The sequence below is a fragment of the Anneissia japonica genome, unplaced genomic scaffold (assembly GCF_011630105.1).
Source record: "Anneissia japonica isolate Jap-2015-1 unplaced genomic scaffold, ASM1163010v1 scaffold287750_len332794_cov232, whole genome shotgun sequence".
NCBI classification, from domain to species: Eukaryota; Metazoa; Echinodermata; class Crinoidea; order Comatulida; family Comatulidae; genus Anneissia; species Anneissia japonica.
In genome coordinates this window covers 71481-94755 of record NW_022723669.1, presented here as the reverse complement: position 1 = coordinate 94755, position 23275 = coordinate 71481, and the positions used below count along the sequence as shown (strand labels likewise).

Sequence of the window (23275 nt, the reverse complement as noted above, 5' to 3'; positions counted from 1 at the left end):
GGCATTTATTTTTTTTGGGAAAACAAAAAAAAAAAAAAAAAAATCAAATTTCAGTCTTATTTTACATTTCTTTCATGTTTAGGAATGTCTAAATTCAGTTAAACTAGAAATTTTGTATTATAAATCATATATAAAAATCAGATTTTTCTTAACTGAATCTTTGCTGGGAATGGGGCTTCAAGAAAAAAAAGAGTGCTGTCATGGCAACAGCTACTGTATGTTCACTCGACTGGATAAAATCTACAATGTTCAATACATTAATCAATATGGATTAAACTGGCACTTTACATCTGAAATTATCATGTTTGATATTAATACAGTATACTTGAGCAATATGCTGCAACCATGCAGCTGACATATTTGCTTTCTTCGCTCATCTTCAATTCCACTACTGTACATCACCATTATTACTTCATCATTCACTTCTAAAATCAACATTATTAATAATTACTTTAAACTGATAAAAAGGATTTCAATCTCTACTGGCATTTGGATAATAGCCACATCATTGTTGTGAACAGCAATAATACATTCATTCATAGTATGCTTGATGGTCCTCAGATCGGGTCCTGGTAAAGATTAACTCTTTCTTTCATTCTTTGATATTAAGTATCTCCTTCGTACATTTCAATTATGTTCACCACATTGTTCTAGTTATTCAGTAGTTCCTATAGGAACACTGTTGTTTACGGTAATTCTAAGTCTTTCATATGTTTACTTTTAAAGTCAGCTTCATTCAAAGAGGCTGCATAAGAAAAAAAAGTCCAACCAGGGATCCAAGCAGGGATCATGCTTACCAAATTCCAATCATTAATGTACAGTATCTACAAAAATTCATTTTGTTTTTCCATGGACATACTGTACAATCATCATTACGTAAATTAGGAAAAACACACCTGTGAAGTAGGCCTACAGTATGTATTGATTGATCTTGACATTGCAAGGTCATAACACAACACAAATAGTACTGTACAGTTACTTTGAATTGCATTTCTATTGTTTTTCATCTGACCATTTGTTTGAAACTGTCAGTTGTTAATGTGGTTGTCTCCACTGTCCATTTGTTGGCAGCCCTCTGCTCATTCAAAGCAGGTTTACCAAGAACAGGCCAAGGACCTCAAGTTTGTAAATAGATAGATATTCATGAACACAAACAATGGAATATACTGAACTGTCTATTTGTAGAATGATGTCACAGTTAATTATACAGTTACCATCAAGAAATCAGGAATATTTATAGGCATACAGTAGTATATCTGATCACACACAAAACAAGAAGTAAAACATAAGGCATGAGGCTTGCCATCCCCAGACCTGCGTACTGTTCCTGATTGTAAACTGAGTAATTAGCATAAGAATGTAGCAGGATTCAGTACAGAAGCCATAAAACTTTCTAAACTCATAAACTTTGGGAATAGTCGATTCTAGTAAATAACCCATCATATTTATTTATTTAATAACCCATCATATTTATTTATTTATTACATATTTTGTGGAGAATAAGAATATTAAAAAGCTGATAATTTTCATTTTTTTTTGGGTCACTGATGCTAGTTTGGGATGGCAAGCCTCATCACACACACACTATGGTTCCACATTTTGAATAAATAACATTGAAATTTAGAACATTCGTTTCTCAGCTGGTTCTCTATTACTATTGGGACTCTAGCAGCTATAGTCACCTTGGTGAAGACATAAGATGATTATTATTATTTTTTCAGCAGAATTTACTTATGTTTAAGAAAAAAAGGTCTTCCTATAGCAAAATATATAAAAATGGAAATAAAAAAAATCTATTTAATTTTATACTTAATTTAATAAAATTTGAACCATCAATATATGCATGATATAATAATAATAAAATAGAAACATAAACATAATGTAGAATGAAATTAACTCTCATGATGAAGTAATGTTATGTTCATCCGTATGAGTCATCGAGAAAAGGTCAGGGGTTATGTGATAAAAGTGGCGTATTGGAATAAGTTATCAAAACAAGACAGAGTACTGTACTGTACAGTATAACAATAGGGATAATACATTCTTGCCGGTGGACAACAATCAATATAACATTTAACAATGATTATTAGTTAATTATAATGCAATAGATTAAGTATGAAGATAATTAATAAAGGATTACTCAAAGAAAAATGTCATAGGCATACCTTTGTAGTTCACAGTTATCAAAATGTGATTGGCAGTATTCCCTGCCCTCCCCTTTAACATTACCTAAATTATCAATAATAGGTATTCTGTATGCAGTATTCTATTTACGGTATACTTACTGTATGTTTTTATAGAGTATTGTTAATATTAACTTTCTTTTTAATTACTGTATTTTCTTTACAAAAATAAACAAAGACTATTCAATGCAAAATATGAAGCAATTGACAAAGTACGCTTTGTTAAACATTTTGGTCTAATTTTATTTATTGTAATGATAATGCATACACTAGTTGAACTAAACCGATGCAAAGTTTATAGCTAAAAATAAGAATGATATTTTATAAATAAGTTGAAACAGGATACATGCTAAAAACTGTTGAAAACTAAGCACAAATCTCGACATAAATGAACATTACTTCAGTCACAGGGTAAATCTAAAATGGAAGGAACCAACAATACAAGTGCTGTATTCAATTAAATTAATGGAAGAGTCATGTAATGCATTTTTGCAACACAGATCAGTTTCTGGGCAAATAGTAATTTGGTAAGTAGTATCAGTCACTTAATCTAGAAATGGGTGAAGAACATTGTAGTCCTTTTAAAATAATCAAAATGTGGCTTTAAAGTATAAAATGTAATTTTATAGAGATATACACAAGCTGATGCCAATATTTAAAAAAAATAAAATTTATAAACAAGAATTTTTTTCTTACTATGATTTTAATCAAACTTTTGAAATGAACGAAATTTTACATTTCATCCAATAATAAATACATTTTTTTTACTACAGCACCTACTTTAGAAGTCAAGAATTTTTTGGTTAGTTTATGGGACATTACTTGGTGGCCCCTTTGTAACATAGCCACTAAGTATTATTTAACCGCCTGTTTTTATAATTTAGTGCGCATACTTTACAGGCAATGTGTAATGTGCTAAAGTGCCTACAGTACATTTATTATTTTAAAATATACTGTACATTAGCAACCATGTAATGTCAAGCCAAAATGTTAGTAACATGCTATGTACAAGTGCTTTTGATAATTTTATTTAATTAAATTTTGAATAATTTTATTTGGCAATATATAAATGTATTATTTATTATAATATATTATAACACATCATTATTATTATTATTATATGATTATTATATAAAGATACATATTTTCAAGCAAAAAATATTTTTCAAAGAAAAGTAAGTCCAAGTATGAAGATGTTTTGTGCAGGGACCCGACGCTTTTGTTGCTTTCACTAGCAAACTTGATTTTATGAAGAATAAAATTATGAATTATGGATTAATATTGTTTGTTCAGTGAACAAGAGCTCTAAATGGCTCAAATATTAAAATCATTGAATCATGAAAATTATGTATTAAGCATTATCTACTATAATCTCCCTACTCTGTATTACTGGTGCAGTACAGACATATTCATATTACACAAGCCTACGGACTCCCTGTTTTAATATTTTATGCAATTGCAGACACGTTTTGATGCAACTATAGACTATACTGTAGATAGAAGCCAAAGGAGCCATTATTTCCAGAAACTGTCTACTGTAAAGCACTTGGCACAGGACTGAAGACAGTTTTTGAAGAAAATAATTTCTTCCAAGGCTTCTAATGTATTTTCTGTTGTTTCCAAAATAATGACAAGGATGGGTACCACACCACAAGATGGATACTTTAGTAAACAAATGGGCACCATATCACATCAAATCATAAGATAGGCACCATACCATGTGATGGGTGCCACACTACAAAGGTGGGCATCATACCATATTACTATATGAGCATCATAATATAGTACCACAAAATGAGCACCATACTACATGATGGACTCCACACCACATGATGTAATAGGGACCACACAACAATGCTGGGCATCATACAGTACAAGTAAATATCATACACAGTACCACAAGATGGGCACCATACCACATGATACAGTAGGAAAATGGGCACTACAACAACATATTATGGGCATCATACAGTACCACAAGGTAGGCACCATACTACAATATGGGTGCAATTTTAGCACATGATCCAGTACAGTAGGCACCACACAACACAGATGGGCATCACACTGAAAGACAGGGAACAAGCACACTGCAAGATGGGTAACACAAGCACACGTCAGCCTTAAAAAAATCTAACACATTATCTTTGCTCATAAATTAAAAGGCAAAAAAGAGACTGCTATCGTCCATCACATTGTATTTGTGTAGGTGGGTTATTCAACAACTGTCACTGAATCTACTTAGATTGCGAGTGTAGATGCTGAGTCATCGGAACGTTGCTGAACAGCCATTCACAGCAATGCTAGCTTATAGAACATAACAATTAAATGCAACAGCAATCAACAGCTTAAATATGTTGGATACGAGGGAATGTGTAAATACTGTAAATTTGTAGATGATATATTGATTCTCATTCCACACTATAAATCATTTCAATAATTTCATGATAAAGTAATTGTTCAAATCTTGTAAAAACTTTGTAAATTTATATTCCATCGTAAATTGCTTTCTTTCATTTTTTACATTTTTAAATATTTAATTTTTGGACAGCCCTACACAGGATTTGCCTTTCTTCCTATAATTCATTCACATAAAATTACTGGTCTGTAATATAAAATAATTTTTATTTATTTTATATTTTTTATTTATTTGGTATAAAACACTCAAAATGCAACAAAAGTTGAAAATTTCTTGAATTTACATATAGAAATAAGCCTACCAAACAGACGCGAAACAAGCATAATTGACAAACATGTAGTGTACACTGGTAAGGCTTTATGCCTCCAATCTAAAAATCAGGGGTTCAAGTCATTCACTGGTTTGGATCCTTGAACAAGCAATCCAGTCAGTGTGAGTTCTGGACTGTGTTAACAATAGAATTACTCTAAAATATACTCTCAGGTACACTAGGGATCTAGGTAACTATGTGTGCTCCACAGGTGTTCTATCCAACGGCCAGGGTGATAACATGAAATACTGCACATGGTACTGTAGATAATGCCCTTAAAATTATACAAACAATTGTTCATGTCATGTCCAATAATGCATTAAAGATATAAAGTATTATTAATTGATCAAATAAAAATCAAATTAAATTAATTGATGAAATTAAAATCAAACTTATTGTCACAAGAATCTGAACATTACTGGAGCAGGTTTCTAATGTATTGGAAACATGAAGCCATTAGGACCCTCACTGAATTCCTGCTCTACTACCATCATGCCCTTTCCTCATCCCTCCACTGTTACTGTAACAGGGATATTTTTTACTTGTAACTTAAAGGCTTGATACTGTAGCGAAGAATATAATCCTGATTTGTTCGTTTATTACTAATATATGATAATGGAGTGACTCAGCGATTGTGGCAAACAAGCCTATGTATAATGATATGGACTCTAGCATATCATTTTAGCTCTGATCTTACAGGTATGCGTCTTACAGTAATCATTCTTTTACTGTGAGAAGATATTCACTTATATTTTCATAACATTTGTATACGATTAACTAAATTAAATTATCAAATTTTAACAGATTAATGGTTTGTGAGGACCAATAAATCTAAAAAAAAAAAAATCTTTTTAAATTTTAACTGGCTGTTTACTGTATGCTATTAAACTATTTAAGGATTTTTGTAGGAAAAACTAAACTATAAACTAAAACCAAAATAAATTTTTTTTAAATATAATTTTAGTGTACAGTATGTACAGTAAGTTGTTGTCTTAACACTACTGTAATGGAAAGACCCTATATTGTACATTGAAATGCATAACATCAGATGGGGGGAGGGGGAATAGGCAACCTGGTGGTTTGTTAAATGACCTTCTTGAACACTGAAAATGTACAGGTCAACATGCACAATAAAATCCAAGGTATTTATAATTCTATAAAGATCAGAGCAAACATGGGTCACATGATGTAACTGGTCCTATAGGCCACCTCACAAAATAAGGTCACATCATTATATTATAATGAAATTAAAGAAATAGGGGTAAATAAGGGTCATCAATCTTTTTTAATTAGTATTTTAGTTCTTCAACATTATGATGCTATATTTTTATGCATTTTATGCCTACAATATACTGTATATATCTCAGATTCAGGCAGATGCACCTGGCTTGATGCGAAGTGACAGAACTAGTGGAGTAACCTCTCTGGTTATCACAAGGATTTTAGGGCCAAGGTCAACAAGCAATCATATCCATCTCATAAATTACTGACTTACCCAGCATGCATTTCAAAAGACGATTCTTTGTAGCTTTCGCCTGCTGAGTTCAACCATATGAATACAATATCTGGTCACATGCTCTTATTTTGCAACAAGGATTTATTCAAATTTTTCAAAATTTGTAAATCATATTTTTCTCCGTTCTATTATTTCCACCAAAATATTTTGGGCATTTTTTTCTCAAACATTAGTCTCTCCTCCAGAAGTATGCGTGCCTGATGTGAAATTTGTTGGACATATTGCTGAAAATTTGAAGGACGACACCTTCTTCTATAGTCAAATATTACATATAGTCCATTATAAAGATTAAATCATACACAAAAACTTCCTGATAGTTCTGAATGACTAGGCATACAATTACGGTAGCAGTTACCTCTAATCTATTGTAGGACAGTTTATAAATTATAAAAATTATCTTCAATGATAGCAGTTCTAAATGACTACAGTATACTTTAGTTCTAATTACTAGTTAAGAAAAACTAATTACCCCTGTATGCAATTATAATTGTTCAGAGCTAGGTTGTATCTAATTATTTAATAATTATAGTAAACATTACATTTTTAAATGAAATGAAAGTGGACTTTCACAACAAAGACAGGAAAAGAATATTCAGGAAATTATATAGAGCTTTACTGCCAGTTTGTGGTAAGCTGAGCACACGCACTTAACGTTTAAGGTATGAGCCTAAAGTTACTGTACTATAGTCATACTAAACCGAAAAATACACTAATTACCTTAGATAAGAAAGCATAATACATACTCCAAGTATTGAAATGCACGCCATCGTTTTGACATTAATTATGTCATCATCAGGAATGATCTGAAAATGTTGGGAGGTACTGTAATTTGTTGCAGGAGAGGCGGGTCTTAGCGAAAAGGTCCATTTTAACACTCTTATTTGTTGCTCTGGTTTGGGATGGAGTGTACAGTACACTGCTTACAGTGTAATTAACTAAGTCTGTAGCCATTAGGTTTTGAATAGATCTAGTAGGGTCACTACTCAACTGAGATTAATCAGTGGAACTTTTAGCAGACCTTAATTTAAAGAAATCAGAGGTCCAAGTGTCAAGGAGCTCTATTACCCCGGAATTTTTGCAAAATCGATGACATTATTTGAAGGGGAGGTGGGGGTGGTCTAGTAAATAAAAAAAAAGTATTTTACTTGATTGGAATTTGGAGAATTTTTAGAGGGCCATAATTAAAAAAAACAAACTTATTTTTACTAATTCCCTGTATCTTGTATCATTTGTATCTGTATCTCATTTTCTAATGTGGTTTTGAAATAATGGCCTTTAAATTAAGTCTGTCCCTTGATATTTCGTACAGTACCTATGTATTTTCTACGCATGTCTCAATGGCCAATTTTAACAGCCTTTTGAAAACATCTTTCCAAAAAGTTTTTTAGTGGTGTAAATTCTATTCTAGGTCCTCCGAATCGAGTTGAATTGACCAGCACGTGTTTGTTTATTCCAATAAATTTTACCAGCATTGTCCAATCAATACAAATGACCCATATTTTATAATTTAATATTGCAATACCCCATGAAGCCTCCACTAACTGGGGCGAAAGCTTGTGAAATAAAATTAAAGTCATAAAAGTGCAACAGTAGTGGTTACTTGCTAGTCCCAAATCCAAAATGGCTTTCTCATCTTTCGAAGTTCCACAGACCAGAAAGCAAATAAGTAGTGACCCTACTAGATCCAAAACCTACGGTAAAATGGTTACAGATAGTTAATTAAGCAGTATACTCTGATACCAAACCAAAGAAAGAGTGTTAGAATGGAACTTTCCACCTCTACTGCAACAAATTACCTCACAACATTTGTATGAAGGGGCAACAGATTATATTCTTTTATTGGTCATCCCATAGCAATACATCCCATACTGATACTAGGAATATCCAAATCAATTGATTAGCCAATACTGTATCACTGATCATTCCTAAACCAATTTTTAAATTACTATTTCGACTAATAACAGTTACTTTAGGTACTATTGTAAAATGAGGGTTGGTAAAATTTTAAACATGAGAAAATTAGTCAATTTAATCATTACTACTGTAATTTCCTATAATATCCTGTACAAGTCTACAAAAAACTATCTTAAGAATGTCGATTATGACACAGACAAATTATATATTTCCTTTGCTAATCCAAGTGCTATTAGACCTACTTTCCTAAGAAATCAATGTGTGTTGCAATAGTCAAGTGTTATATCTACCGGAAGGTTTATGCCACACCCAGCTATTATATAATATTACTATTATACAGTACACATGCAGCACAATGCCTTTGTGTCTAAAGAAGAGTTAATTTGCAACCAGCACGTTTGTTTATTCCAATAAATTTTACCAGCATTGTCCAATCAATACAAATGACCTATATTTTATGATATTGCAATTACCCCATAAAGCCTCCACTAACTGGGATGAAAGCTTGTGAAATAAAATTAAAGTCATAAAAGTGCTACAACTGAATAATATTAATACATATCGTAGTTGCTTTAATTTTTGGTAAAAATGAATTAAAAATTCATAGTTCAGACAATGGGCTAATGCATTTGTTATTTTGTAATCTTTGAAGGTTACTCCCCATCACTCATCAATGTATAAGAGTATTGTTCAAACATGATACTTGACATTGAAATTTCACACAAATTTATCAATTAGTTTATTGATTGTTAATTCTAAGTGAATATGATGGGCAGTTGAGTCAGTTTCCTTTTTTTTAACTATTGAAGAATAAACAATGTGGAGAAATTGCAAGCTACTTTTTACACCTCCCGCAAAATTAATTCTATACACATTACTCAATCCCTTGATTTCTGTTCAGTTATCTACTGTAAAACTCATATCTCAGCTTGAGTATATACTGGATTCACAACAAATTCATGAATTCATTGGCCCCGCAGTCAGTTTACTTAGCTGTGAAAAATGTCTACTATTTACAATACTAGACGCAAACGCAATGACCTTATTCTTCTTTTTAAATGTTTTAAACTCCAAGTTTGATTGTAACCATGTGTCAAATTTTTATTTTCATGTTCCTGTGCGCAAGCTTTGTATTAATCATTTGTTTTAAAAAGTTTGGTATTCCTGTGTTAATGTTTGTGAAAATGGTATTTTTCATCGTGTTGCTCTTTCTTACAATAATTTAGTTCAAAAGTTTCCAAATATCGATATTTTTAATTGCAATATTTCTACCTTTATTCTAATCATCTGTAAATTGAATCTTTATGCTATTTTATGTATTTTTAATTCTTTGATAGATATTTTTCATATCTTATTGTATTTTTATGGAGACCCTGTTTTTGGTGTTTGACACACTGTTTAAATAAATAAATAAATAAATAAATAAATAAATAAATAAATAAATAAATAAATAAATAAATAAATAAATAAATAATAATAATAATAATAATAATAATAATAATAATAATAATAATAATAGATGGATCTATATAACGCAAATAACCGAGGTCCCTATGTGAAACAAGATAAAACTTTCATCAAGAGCTAAATTTGAAAAGAAAGCAATATGCAACTCAAATAAAGGGATTAGTGATCAGTAGTGAAGCCAAACAATCTTCTTAACATTTTAACTGGTCTATTTACCTAAGACTCAGTCAGACAAGTTTAATGTTGCCCAGGAAGAGTTTTCTGGAATGTGTTCGGTTATACTGTATCTTCCAGAGTGCACAAACTTTATTACAGTCCATATCACTAAATTTTAACAGATTGTACAATGAGAGCAGGTGACTACACATGCGCAAAATAAGACATTTCACATTAGAATTAATTTGACCAACATGAAGGGCAACTTCATCTTGTCAAACCATACCACTGTTTGTCAGTAGTTTATTGCAAGAACTTGTTCGCACATGGTAAAAGTGACAAGGTAACTTAACTGGAATAGGTTTTACAGGGGCTGCTAGCATGAAATTTAAAATTCAGACAAATTTAGGATTTTGTCAGAGCTGGTATTACAGTATATTATGGTACGATAATGATGATAGAGAATCACACAGACCAGCCAACTGATTAAAGTACACAACATTATAACAGGCAAAAAGCTTTTGCTGAACAATGCACTACCAGTATAGAAAACTCAAGTAGCTACAAATCTGTATACCGTACATGAAAAGAAAACCTCAAAAAAAAAACAACATGCCATTTGCTGCATTTTAGACCAACATCCTGGACTACTACAACCTCAGTAGGCCTACACTTTATTTATCACAGGTTTGATTGGAAATATCAAAAAATTGCTAAGGTTCCTAAGGAGGTAACGTACCATATTTTTATACCTCCTTGGTATTAACTAACACGGCAGAACCTCCGACTTTCTGTACATCACAAACTGTTTAATGACCAAGTCTTGCATCAGAGTGATGAAATGTGTTACAGTCAAGTGTTAACTGGTAACATTATTCGAGCTGTGCTTGGGAGAACAGATTTGAATGACCAAAATAATGACTGCACTTGATGTGATACAGTACTAATTTTACAAATAGAGGGGGGTACCTCAGACATTCTATTCTCGTTTTTTTTTTTTTTTTTTACTTTTTTACAATTTTTTTGGGGAAATTTTGAGGGTCCGGGCTGACTGACTACCCCTTCCCCCTGGTACTGCAAGTTATACAAATTAATCAAATATTATATTACAGACAACACTCAACTCAATATCATTTTGACTTCAAAATATTTTGTTGGTTCACAGTAATTATACAGCACCATAAGCAGGTGACCTAAGTATTGACTGTAAAAACAAAAGTAAAAGTCTTGCAACTTTGTAACTTAAGGATTCACTTCACAATAAATAAGAGAGCGTTACTGTTTGCTGTGTATGATCATGGTATGATGATGGTAGCATTCCAATCACAGAGGTCAATCACAGGGGTCAAATTCTGTCAGATGCCAAGTTATCATTGGAATTAGATCAAAGCAATGGTTACATCCTGTAATTCTGTACAAATGTTTGCAGTTGAATACAAAATGGAAAGCAAAGCATTGTTGTATAGTTGTTGCTCATATCCTAAGCACTCTGACCTTAAGGAAAATGTCCTTCTAAATATAATATAACTGTCATGTACCAATGTTAAAATGGCCAAATAAAATTTAAAACATGTTTCTCAGTTTTTTGGAAAGAAAACGAAGTCTTTCTTCTCACAGATGGCCATCAAGTCAGTGTTTAGACCTTGACAAGACAATAAGCCTACTGTCACTGACACTCACTGGTTTACCTGGTGGTTTGAATTTTCTTGGTATTTTCGGTAGTGACAAAAGGTGATATGACCCAAAAAAAAAGCCGGCGACCCAAAGAAGTAGGCGGCGACCCAAAAAAGAAAGGTGGCAACCAAAACAAGGAGAGTTGGCAACCTCAAAGGAGAAGCAGACAAGAAACAAGATTTATTTTAAATTTGTCCTAATAAACACTGGATCTTAAAACTTCTACTAAAAACACAGTCATTCTAGTCATCCTAATGCACTTGTCAATTGATGGAAGCACTACGAACAGATTTTCTTGCCTTGGTTCATGTACTGTACTGGCGTAATTTGGACGCAAACTATTGTAGGTCAAATTCACGGTTCACAAATTTTCACGCACCACACTCACACACGCCGCCACCTCGGTCCTCAGCGTTGTGTGGTTGGAGGTTCTAATTTTATTATGTAATTTATACTGTGATCTAAAAAAAATTAAACCATAGATGGTAGGCCTAAAATACCGGTAGGCGATTTTTTTTATTACCAACACACAGTAATTGCTTACTGCATGCCTAGGTCCCCTAGGCCTACACATCCGAAACTGAGGCTAACGTGTAAAATTCACTAACCTTTCTTTTGTTACATCTACAAGTAAATTTTAGGTACGTCCCGGCACTACAGGACTATGTGTACATCCCCGGCTCAGTCCAGGCTAGTGCCCCGCTATGGCCCGGGTCAAGGGGGGGGGGGCGGAACAATAATTGACATGTGCATAACTGAAAGAAATACTCATACTAATGTATCGTACACTGTACACAGGCCTACAGTATACAATATCTCTCTTGCATCAGTGATTTGTAATGTCTTTTGGATAACACCCTATTGTAAAATAATCGCATACAGTATTTAATCATTTTAAAAGTGATGACAGTATAAATACAGTACAGGATTGAATATAAAAATTGGAACTTGGAAGATACATTACATTTTCAATTGGTTCACTTACTGACTACATTCATTGTCACTTCTTCCACAACTTCCTTTGGATTATTAGTGAATTGTTGATTCAGTCCAAAGGATAAAGAATTGAGGCCAAACAAGGACACCAAAAGGATACTAAAAGTAACAAGTAAACTGAGTTGTACTAAGTACACTCCTAATCATCAGTGATCTTACTGTGTAAATGCATATTTTCATGATTTTTCCTAAAATTACCAATTGGCTTGGCACAATGGGGTCCATTCCTGGAGGAGGTGAACGATTGGCGCATTTCAGTGGGTAGATATGTCATAATATGCAAGGTAATTTCCTATACTGTATCTAGCTGCCCGCAACTAAGCTACAGTAGTGTACCCCAGCTTGTGTATCATGATAACAATACAATCGTCGTATCTCGCTGCAGTGGATCCATTCCGAATTGGAAAAAATAAAAATCTGGCGGACCACAATGGTATTGTACAGAAGTACTGGACATATTGCATAGTTTTGAAAAGCTTTAGCATTGGGCTTCCTATAATTTCATAGTAGAATTCTGAGTCTTGGGTAAAAGAGCGGGGGTGTATAATGTCACAATATATTGATTTAATGTTAATACAAAGGGGCATTCCACAGTATTTTTTTGTTGCGGACATTACACTTAAGAGAATTTAAAATTCTATATCTAGTAAACCACTGAAGGGAAACATTTTATTTTTTGGTCAATTAATTGCTTACAGACTGAAGTATATTCAAAGTAAAACATGATTTAGATAATAAACAATACTAACTATTTAATTTTAAAAAACTGAAAAAAAAAAAATGTTCAAGAACAGTTTTTTTTTTTTTTTTTTTCTTCAGTACCATAGAAGACATGTGTGTGAGGTTGATAAATTAATATTTTTTTATTGAACCTTAGAATTTTGTTTTTATTCATATAATAATACACCAAAAAAGAATTCATATGTGCACTGTTAATCTGGTGTTACTGTAAGTCTGTAAAATACCAAAATGTAATGTGTGCTAATTTAATGTACTGTAATTTACAAGTTAATTAGCACACATTAAAGTACACACATACAGTAAAGATTGCCTCTAGAAAATACCCATTTGATATTGTATCACTTAAAATAAAATACTGTAGCATCAAGAGATTAGACTAATTAATTCCGGTGCCAATTATCAACAAAAATAATTTATGAGATGGTGGTCAAGGATTTATCAGTAATTTCCTTTCCAGTTAAAAAAAATACATTATTCTACAATGTACAAAAGCTAAAGAAACATTCAGCTTTTTTTTGCAATTGAACTGCAAAAATTATGTTGTGAAGACTATGTGTTCTTCGTTGTTCTTAGAGCGATCTTTACTGTTGATAGAGGGCGTGAGGCGGGAGAATTCGAATTTGTGATTTACGTTGGTAAATAAATGGCGAATAATAGATGTTAATGCTAACCTGGAGTTTGTGAAAGCTCAGCTAATGTGTCATAGTTTGAATTACTTGGGCAAAGCGTTTATTTATGCTTTATGGTATTAACATGACTATGATTTTATTTTATTTTTTATTTTATTTCAACAATATTTTGTGAGGGTGGTCCATCCAGCCTGAGCTGATCAATTGGGACCCTCAGTACATACAATTAAAACATAAGTATAAAAATTAAACTTGATCTTTAACATAAACAAATTAATTAAATTAAACCAGGAAAAAATTAATAATAATAAAAATCAGAAAAAAAAATATGGGCCTACAGTATATAAATTATATATAATAATGATTTAAGGAAAACATTAAAATTAAAAAAAATTTAAATTAAAAAAAAATTGACATATGATAAAGATTAAGAGTCTTGCTAAACCCCGCAAACCTCCAAAAAAACACCGCAAACCCCATCCAAACTCTGTGATAATAATTGAATCACATAGTATAGGACTCAACTTGGTATCTCAATAAAAAAAATCTTTTAATTTTATGTTCGTCACAACCTATTTTTGGGGTAAAAAGGCCATTTTTTGTATTAAAAAATTGCTAAACCAGGCAAACCCCCCAAAACACAGTGCAAACCCCATCCAAACCCTGTGATAGTGATTGAATCATGTCATATAGGACTCACTTGGTACAAAAGTAAAAAAAAAAATTTAATGTTCCATTCGTAACAACCTACTTTTTGGGTAAAAATGCCATTTTTTGTATAAAACATTGCTAAACCCAGCAAACCTCCAAAGACACAGTGCAAACCCCATCCAAACTCTATGATAATGATTGAATCACATAAGTACAATACAATACAATATTTATTGGATAACACTTTTATAACAGTGGCACACGTTAGACAAATTCTAATAGTAACAGTGCATCCAGAAAAGAACAAAGCAACAGAAATAAAAAAAAATTAAATTCTTAATTATGAGAGATTTACAGATAACTCAAATAACATTATTGCCCACCCACCAATCAAATTAAACACTTAAAATAAACTACAAACAAAACAAGAATGACTGGTTTGAAAAGTCGTGCAACAAAATTTAAATTAAATTAATTTAGAATTAAAAGAAAGCGTTTATGCTCTACGTACAGTATGAGTATGCACGCACAGGAATTATTACACAAGCTTAATGCTTAAAAAATCAAATATAATACTGTAATTACACAACAGCACAGATAAAACTTAAGCTACAAACATTTAAATAAGTCACATCTCCTTTTCCACAGACTTTTGGCTAAAGATTTGCAAAATTTGTCAATTAATAGGACTCAATTTGGTATCTCAATAAAAAAAAAATCATAATTTTATGTTCGTCACTAATGTGATAATCTAGTAGGCTCTGCTAATAATGGCTATAGATTAATAGTACTTTAGTCTCCATATTAAATTTTATACTGTACTGTACATAGCATTAGTTTAAAACCAGCTTAAGTTAGGAGTGAATTATACTGGGTAAGTATTTTGCATAAAAATTACTTTGAAGTTGGTTTAGATTCATACAGTAATATTATAATTATTGTCATTTAAAATGATTTCTAAAAAAGATGGAAATATTAATTACTCTATATTTGAATATATTCTTATCACTCCTACAGTAGAACCTCTTAAATCCATCTAGATAGAAAACTAAATTCCATTTATTATTTATGACTACGTGTACTACACACATATGTTTGTGTGTGAGAATATTTCCTCCACATAATCAAAGCTTTCCGGTTCACACACATGTTTTATGTCACAAGTTTGGAAAGTCATGTCACAATTCAAGAGCACACAGCATGAAACTCAATCTGGGTCTCATTTACTAACAGACATCCAGTGCCTCAGAAACGATGACAAAAATTCATAAGCCTCTTCATATAATTATCATAATATTACAGCATGAGTCGACATGTTTTTTAAACATAATGTCGACTCATAAAATTATGATATTAATACAAGAGGATTCAGTGTGTGATGAAGAATTTTCTAGTTCTGAAAATATGTGTACAGTAGGCAGGTACTAAAAAGTTGAGCCAAATTGTTTAGACACCCAAGTTGGCGAGTTGATTGGCCGAGCGGTTTAGTCTGGGGCACTGTAACTTTCAGCTATAAAATTACGGCGCTGGTTTACACGGCTCAATTGCCAATGGTTCCGGTTATGGAACATGTCTTCTCGAATAAGGATTTTAAACTGTAGGCCCAGTGTACGCATTTTGCTTGTGTGCACTTTACAGAACCCAGTATACCATTCAAGAAGAGTAGGGATTACCCCAGTGTACTACTGTAGTCCAATCAGTCCTCTATTGTTTAATGAATGTACGATAGTGATTAAGTTCATTTTATGACATCTTGGTGCTCATGCCTAAAGGAATGAAAAAAGTTGAGGTCAGGCGTTCAAATCCCACACTGTGCATAAAGCTGTCCTAAAGAGTAAGTCACAAGTTTTGAAGTTTCGGGGGATTCATCAACTGAGTCAGCAATAGGGCTGCTCTCACGAAATGAAAGTATGCAGACATCTCACCGGCAAGTTCGATGTAGTAGTAGCTTCTGTCTCTGCCTATTGCATCTGGTCTACTACCGCTAGACTGCTAAGGAAGTAGACCTACAGTATTCCGAGTCCGAAGACATAACCCCTTACTTTGAGAAAAAAAAATCTACTTAATTAACCCATCCTAATGCTACTACGATTTCTACAATTGGTAGAGTGACTGGATCTATGTTAAGCGGGGCCAAAGACCGATTAACTGCAGAATATAATTTTTTATATGATTTATTTTCTTTTGTCTACACTCTCTCTATATTATACACACAGCCACAGAACTATACTGTATGATTGAAATTTGCAATACTCTCCAACTCCTTCAGAGTGTGTGTACAGTAAGATTATAACTTTCAAAACAATTAATTCAGTAGTATTTCTACATCAATTATTAAATATAAAATGCAGCAGCAAACGAACGAGTGGGAGGTAAAGAAAATAAAGTATACTTCATCGTATCTTTAAAATAGTATGCCAAGTATGTACAGTAATCTGAACCTCCATTCTAAAGTTCAATGCAAATAACCAGTGCTCAAAAAAACCGATCTTCACATGTAATTACTACATTAAATCTTAAATACATTAATAATTATGAACATTTGTTGAGAGTACAGTTACCATAGCAACTGCAATATGTTTCTAATACTGAGCAGATTGTGATGAGAATGAAATTCCTTTCAAGTGAACAAGTTATCATAAGCTAACTTACCTTTGATTAGTATAAATCCGAAAAACAGTATCTTCCCGTACATTGCAATGTCTTTGGTTTAGAAGATTTATTCCTGATAAAACGTTGAGCGACTACATACTAGAAATATAATCCCCAGAGGAAACAGCTGGCAGTGTAAATGCACTTGGATCTGTAGCCTGTAACAAGGGAAACAAAAATGTTAAAATAAACTTAAGAATCTGATATTTATTACATTGCACAGCAATGATTCAATAAGTACCATCTTGTTTATGTTGGTTGTTGTAGCCACAGACTGAAGTAATGATATGAGATGTGAATTTCAAACAGTAAATTTTACAAAAAAAACCAAAAAAAACCAGTATAATTATTCACATTTATGTTAATCAAATTCGCAGCAGTGTACAGTATACTACTGGTACACTAGGGAGCTTTCGGAGCGTCGTCGTGCAATCGAAAAAGCCCTATTGTTGACAGCATTGCTTATCTCTACCCAAGCACTGTACCTGGTAGGATTAAGTTCTGTCCAGACTATCAAATTTTATGTGAAAAAAGATGTGACACGCCTAAATATGTTCATGACATGACATCATGACCATATATAGGCACATCATGACTAAATATGGGCATAAAACGGTTATTTGTCAAAGAAAATTTGATAATCATCTGGACAGAGCTTTAGCATGCCAAATGCACCTGACATTAAGGAAAATTCCACAGGGAGCTAAGTTTGTAAAGCGCATAGAGGCTTTAGCATGATGCGCTTCAGTAGAAGTCTACACCACACACCAGTCTTCTGGGTTTGGAAGTCAAAACTGTTGTGATTTGTAAATAGACCATTGAATTACTAAATGGACCAAATAAGTTACCAACTTCATACAAAACAGAAATACTTTTTGTTTTTAATTTTCTCAGTATCAAATACAAAAAGAAACAATTGCATAGAAATACCAGTCAAGAATTATTTATGTAAAATCAATACTACATTGTAAAAATGACAATGACTCGTGCATTACAAAAAGTAAAAAAAATGTTAATAAGAAAATATAAATAAATGTTGTACAACACTAAAATGTTAATGTGTATTCAAACAATGATAGGCATGGCCAATCATATGAGTACACGTACTGTATTGTACGTACTGTATTGTACATAAAATAACGTAGTAATAATATTCATACAGTATGTTATCCTTTATGCCAACACAGGGCTTTTTTCTTTAAAGCCCTTCACATTATTAGAACTTCTATTAGAACCCTGATCAATAGATGGAACATATACCATACTCTATGGGGAGAATTCCATATTAACAATTGTTGCAGCTGCAATGAGCAAATACAGTGTCTGCACTAGGTACACAATTGTACTACTTGATAAAATAGACAACTGTAGGTAAAGTACCTTATCTAAGGACACATGTGAAATGCACACCAAGGAACACCTCACCTCAAGGTTGAGAAGCTACTGCAAACCCTACGCCAAACCACTCCCACAGAATTATAAAATGTGATGAAGCTGGAACAGTATCATTATTCATACATTTTTATGCTTAATATTCAAGTCTGAAATGTATCTTTAAATTTAATTTTTTTTTTTTGTAAGTTAATAATAAATAAATAGTAAAAATAAATAGGAACGAGTGTCTGTCATAACGGAAATGCTACAAGATGATATCACTGAATAAAATTTAATTTGATTTGTAAAAACTTCTGGTAAAACTTACTAAAAGCTACAAATTAAATTTTACATAAAATTAGTCACAGAATGCAACCTTGATCCACTTGTATCTTTTTTTTTAAACTAAAAAAAAAAAACAAACATGAACAATGAACATAGCTCACAGTACAATGAAAAATTTGATTTTAAAAATAATTTTAAAGGGCAAAAAAAAGTATGGTAGTTGAGAAAATACTAATAATATTCAATGATTATATTCTTGTTATTCATGAATGTACAGTATTTCAAGACCAAAAACTTAATGTAGCCATCGAATTTGACTATTTTAATGTCTGTCAAAATCAAGAAGTAAACTTTCATTTCAACTTTGTAACAGTATTTTAGATCAAAGGGATACAGTAGGTATATAAGTTTTCAGTGTTATTCACACCAAGGAGAGCCCACTAAGTCCAAAGACTTATTTTGAGTTGGGTCGTTCTGGTGATGAATTGGGCAGTACAACAATCCCCAACTCTCCTTCTGGTGATGAATTGGGCAGTACAACAATCCCCAACTCTCCTCCTGGTGATGAATTGGGCAGTACAACAATCCCCAACTCTCTTTTGATGAATGTACTGCATTCTTTAACATGTATATGAGCCATACTGTACATAGAACCAACAGACTTAAACGTCTCATACAAAAGACGGTGCGCTATCGAAGAATACTCAAGGAGCAGCGGCGGGCATTGAAGTGGGGAATTACTGTAGAGATCTCCAAGGTTCAGCACAAACAGTGGCTACTGCCAGTTTAGACTACTGGGTAAAGCTGGTTAAATTAACAGCAAAGAGAAACAGATTTGATTGATTGATTATTATTAATTAATTATTCCTGCAAAAAAGCCACTTGTGCATTGTTAAGTTTGACATGAAATTTGTTTCTTGACAAAGATACAGCAACACAAGATACATTACACTGAAACTATGTCCAAGGGTTTAGCCAGCGAGCCGCCCGGCCGACCACAATTATTTAGGATGGCAACATTTAACGTGACGTCTTGGCCTACTCAGCTCTGTCTAGTCTACACTTAGTTGAGCCTGGTCTACTTTAGCAATTTCTTTATATTCTTTGAATCTTTCAAATGTTGTATTAAACTTAAGCATATTTTGGATGGCTGATTTCATTTTCCTTTTTGCTAAACTCCTGGTGCTGTCCAAGTTATGAAAGTGACAAATCTACATGATCAGCATTACTGTACAAATAGGCTGTATCCGACTGATTCGTTTCGCTGACAACGATCTTTCATTGAGTATTATTTTTACTCGGCTGGTTCATAAAATAGACTTCATTGACAACGGAAATTAATGTATACGAGAGTGTGTTACACATACAGTGTGTTAACTTGCAATAAGTTATGTACGTGACCTGAACAAACATGGCCGATTGGTCAGTTTAGGAACATAACTTGCGTTAATATAATTTAGATTAAATTTCAAATAATAATAATTATAATGTTTGCCCACATAAAATCAAAAAATAATTGTAGGCTAGCAGAATTCAAAAATTGCACGAAAACTTTCTTTTTTTTTACGAAAACACATACTGCCAGAAGCTGAAGCAACCTTGATTACTGTATGCTAGTGTGTGTATCGCATAGAGATATAATAAGAATACTAGAGCGCTAACAGCAATGTATTCGATGTTCGAAATACGCAGAAGTGTGTGTGTGTACCATCCAAGATGGCTGCCATAGATTTAGCCAATCAAATTTCCCCTGAGCACTATCATTTTCAATTGCGCCTTGAATTTACACAGAAAGTTCAGTACAGCTAGTTACCCGTATTTTGAAACTCGAGCGTTGCGGTGTATGGGTGTAATGTACACGATTTTAATTCTTTTTAATATTTGAATAAGATGCTCTACTTGGCCTCTTTTTGGCTACGACAGTTTAATAATTTGTCATTATCAATACTAATTATCATTAATGAAATAATATTCAGTCAGAGGCTTATTTATGGTAATAATATGTATACTAAGCCTGAAGGTGGTGCTTTCCTACGGCAGCCATCTTGGATGGTACACATACACAACTCTGCATTGCTCCGCCATCTTTTCAGCACTCTAGTTGTTTAATAGCTTTATGGTGTATCGTGCATGTACAGTATCGTGGTAACTATGCAGCTATTTTGTTTTTTCAAGTATTTACCAGATTTCTATTCATCTGGTCGTCTTTGTTAAGTAGAATTTTACCCCTGCGTAGGTAGGCATGGTTTAACGAAGAGCAACCAGTCTAATATGGCTGAAGGCATGAAGATATCACACCTAAATTTGGCCAATCACAGATATCTGTCACATAAAATATGATACAGCAGTGTGAACAAAGCAATAACCAACCTGTAAATATTTTTATATAAGTATTTAATAGTTTTATAGATTGTTAATGATTTTATTAAATTATGGCTTCTAATGTTTAAGTTAAGCTTAGGAAACCATTTTTGTATTAAAATCCTATACATTTCTATGGCTTTAATGATTTCAGTATCATAAGAATTATAATAAACATTTACACAAATTTATACAAATGTTTGGTATTTAAAGATCTGTATTTATTTTCAGTTTAAAAAACTGTATTAAATTTCTATACTTTTCTATGGCTTTAATGTTTTTAGTTGTGTATACGAATTATAAAAACTTGTAACTTAAAACACAAATTTACACAAATGCTTGGTATCTAAAGATATGTACTTATTTTCATTTTTTTAAAAATAGATATACTATACTATAACCCTGTAAATTATTAAGTGTTAGCAAAGACTACATTAAGTAATGTATAGTCTAAAATAATACCCCATAATAGGTGTTCTTGGCCTTATTTTATTTTATATTCCTAAATATTTAAATCCCTCCCAGTGGACTCTTTAGCACAATTTCAGCTATATTCATTAGCTTGGTACTTCAGTATGTGAACCATAACTCTTTGTCTTTAAAAATTCAGGACATTTACGTGACAGAATTATGTGATTGTCAAAATATATTTTTAGTAACACACGAGTACAGTCTGTCTGGCCAAAATAATGTAAAGGATGCTTAGGGACTAGGCCTAGCCTATACTAGCCTTGCTAAATCATAATGATGGATAGGCCTAGGCCTAACATTCAAAAAAGAATTTTAAAATTCAGGCCCTGCTTTTCAATTTTAACAACCTACAAAAACAGCAAGTTAAAAAAACGGCAGTCTGCCTACCTACTGCCAAAACTAATGCCCTACACTACACATCACACATTCATTAATTATTTTTTTAATCACTTAATTACAAGCAATCTGTTGTTAATATTGGATTGGATTTATTCGGCGTAGCCTAAACACCAAGTATAGCTCACGAAAGTCGGTCCGAAAGTCTAGAAGAAGAATTTAAAATGTTAAACACCGAGAAGGAGCAGACAATAATCAAATTCCACTTGAAAACATTGATGAAATGTTACGCCAAATACCGTACCCCAAAAAATATACTGTAACCTAGACTAGGTAGGCCTCGATAGGCTAGGCCAATTGGGTACAGAACGCCCTATCCAAAGGGTAGCCATCCCACGTTGCCTGCCAATGCTGGCACATGAATTATGCATCATCGATACCGAAGAATCCAAAAACCTCTCCCATATTTCCATCGATAGAACTAAAAAAATCAAAAGCTATAAACAGTTATAGAACAAACTTACCTGTTTTTCTATTTTCATATAATTTTACCAACAAGTCTAGTGAACCTTGAGAGCGATAGCTGTGGAGAAAAGAATATTACCACAATATTTAGACTCAGGGAATTCAAACACCACTTTCTCTTTCACCCTGACTAGCTTTCTGACAACAATTTACTTTTTGGTTTCTGGCTGATAGAAATATTGCTGCTGACCAGCAGCGAGGCTCGACTCCACCACGCTTTGCAAAGCAGCCATGCTTTGCCATAGAGTGACGCAGCCATGTGACTGCTCCATTTTCTGCATGGGAATTTTTTTCTGACTGTAACACCGCGTCATATCATGAAAATGTGCGTCAACTATTGGTAATTCGCGTCAAAATATGACAATGTGCGTCAACTATTGGTAATTCGCATCAACATGCGTCGTGATTAGGCTAAGCCAAAGTACTATGGCCTGAGCTAGACTAAGCAGAGGGTAGGCAGGAACTAGGCAAGGCTACGTCTCCCAGTCTACTATTTACCTAATTTGGCACTAGTATGTTGCTAAGTTTTGCCGCAATTACAAAGTGCTATTAGCCTTCAAAATTGAAGTTTGCACTAATCTGGAAGAAGAAGAAGATTACCTGCGGGTAAAATGGTAT

The 23275-nt window shown here is 32.8% G+C and overlaps 1 protein-coding gene across 1 annotated transcript in view; it reads right to left on the bottom strand.

Moving 5' to 3' along the window:
- Positions 1-22880, bottom strand: part of LOC117112321 (receptor-type tyrosine-protein phosphatase zeta-like) — a 75453-nt gene extending 52573 nt beyond the window's left edge. The window contains exons 1-2 of the mRNA XM_033255388.1: positions 22657-22880; positions 17306-17463 (exon numbers count right to left, since the gene is read on the bottom strand). Coding sequence (XP_033111279.1) covers positions 17306-17348 — 43 coding nt within the window. The 5' untranslated portion in view covers positions 17349-17463; positions 22657-22880. The remainder of the gene's footprint in view (positions 1-17305; positions 17464-22656) is intronic.
- Positions 22881-23275: the final 395 nt, after the last annotated feature.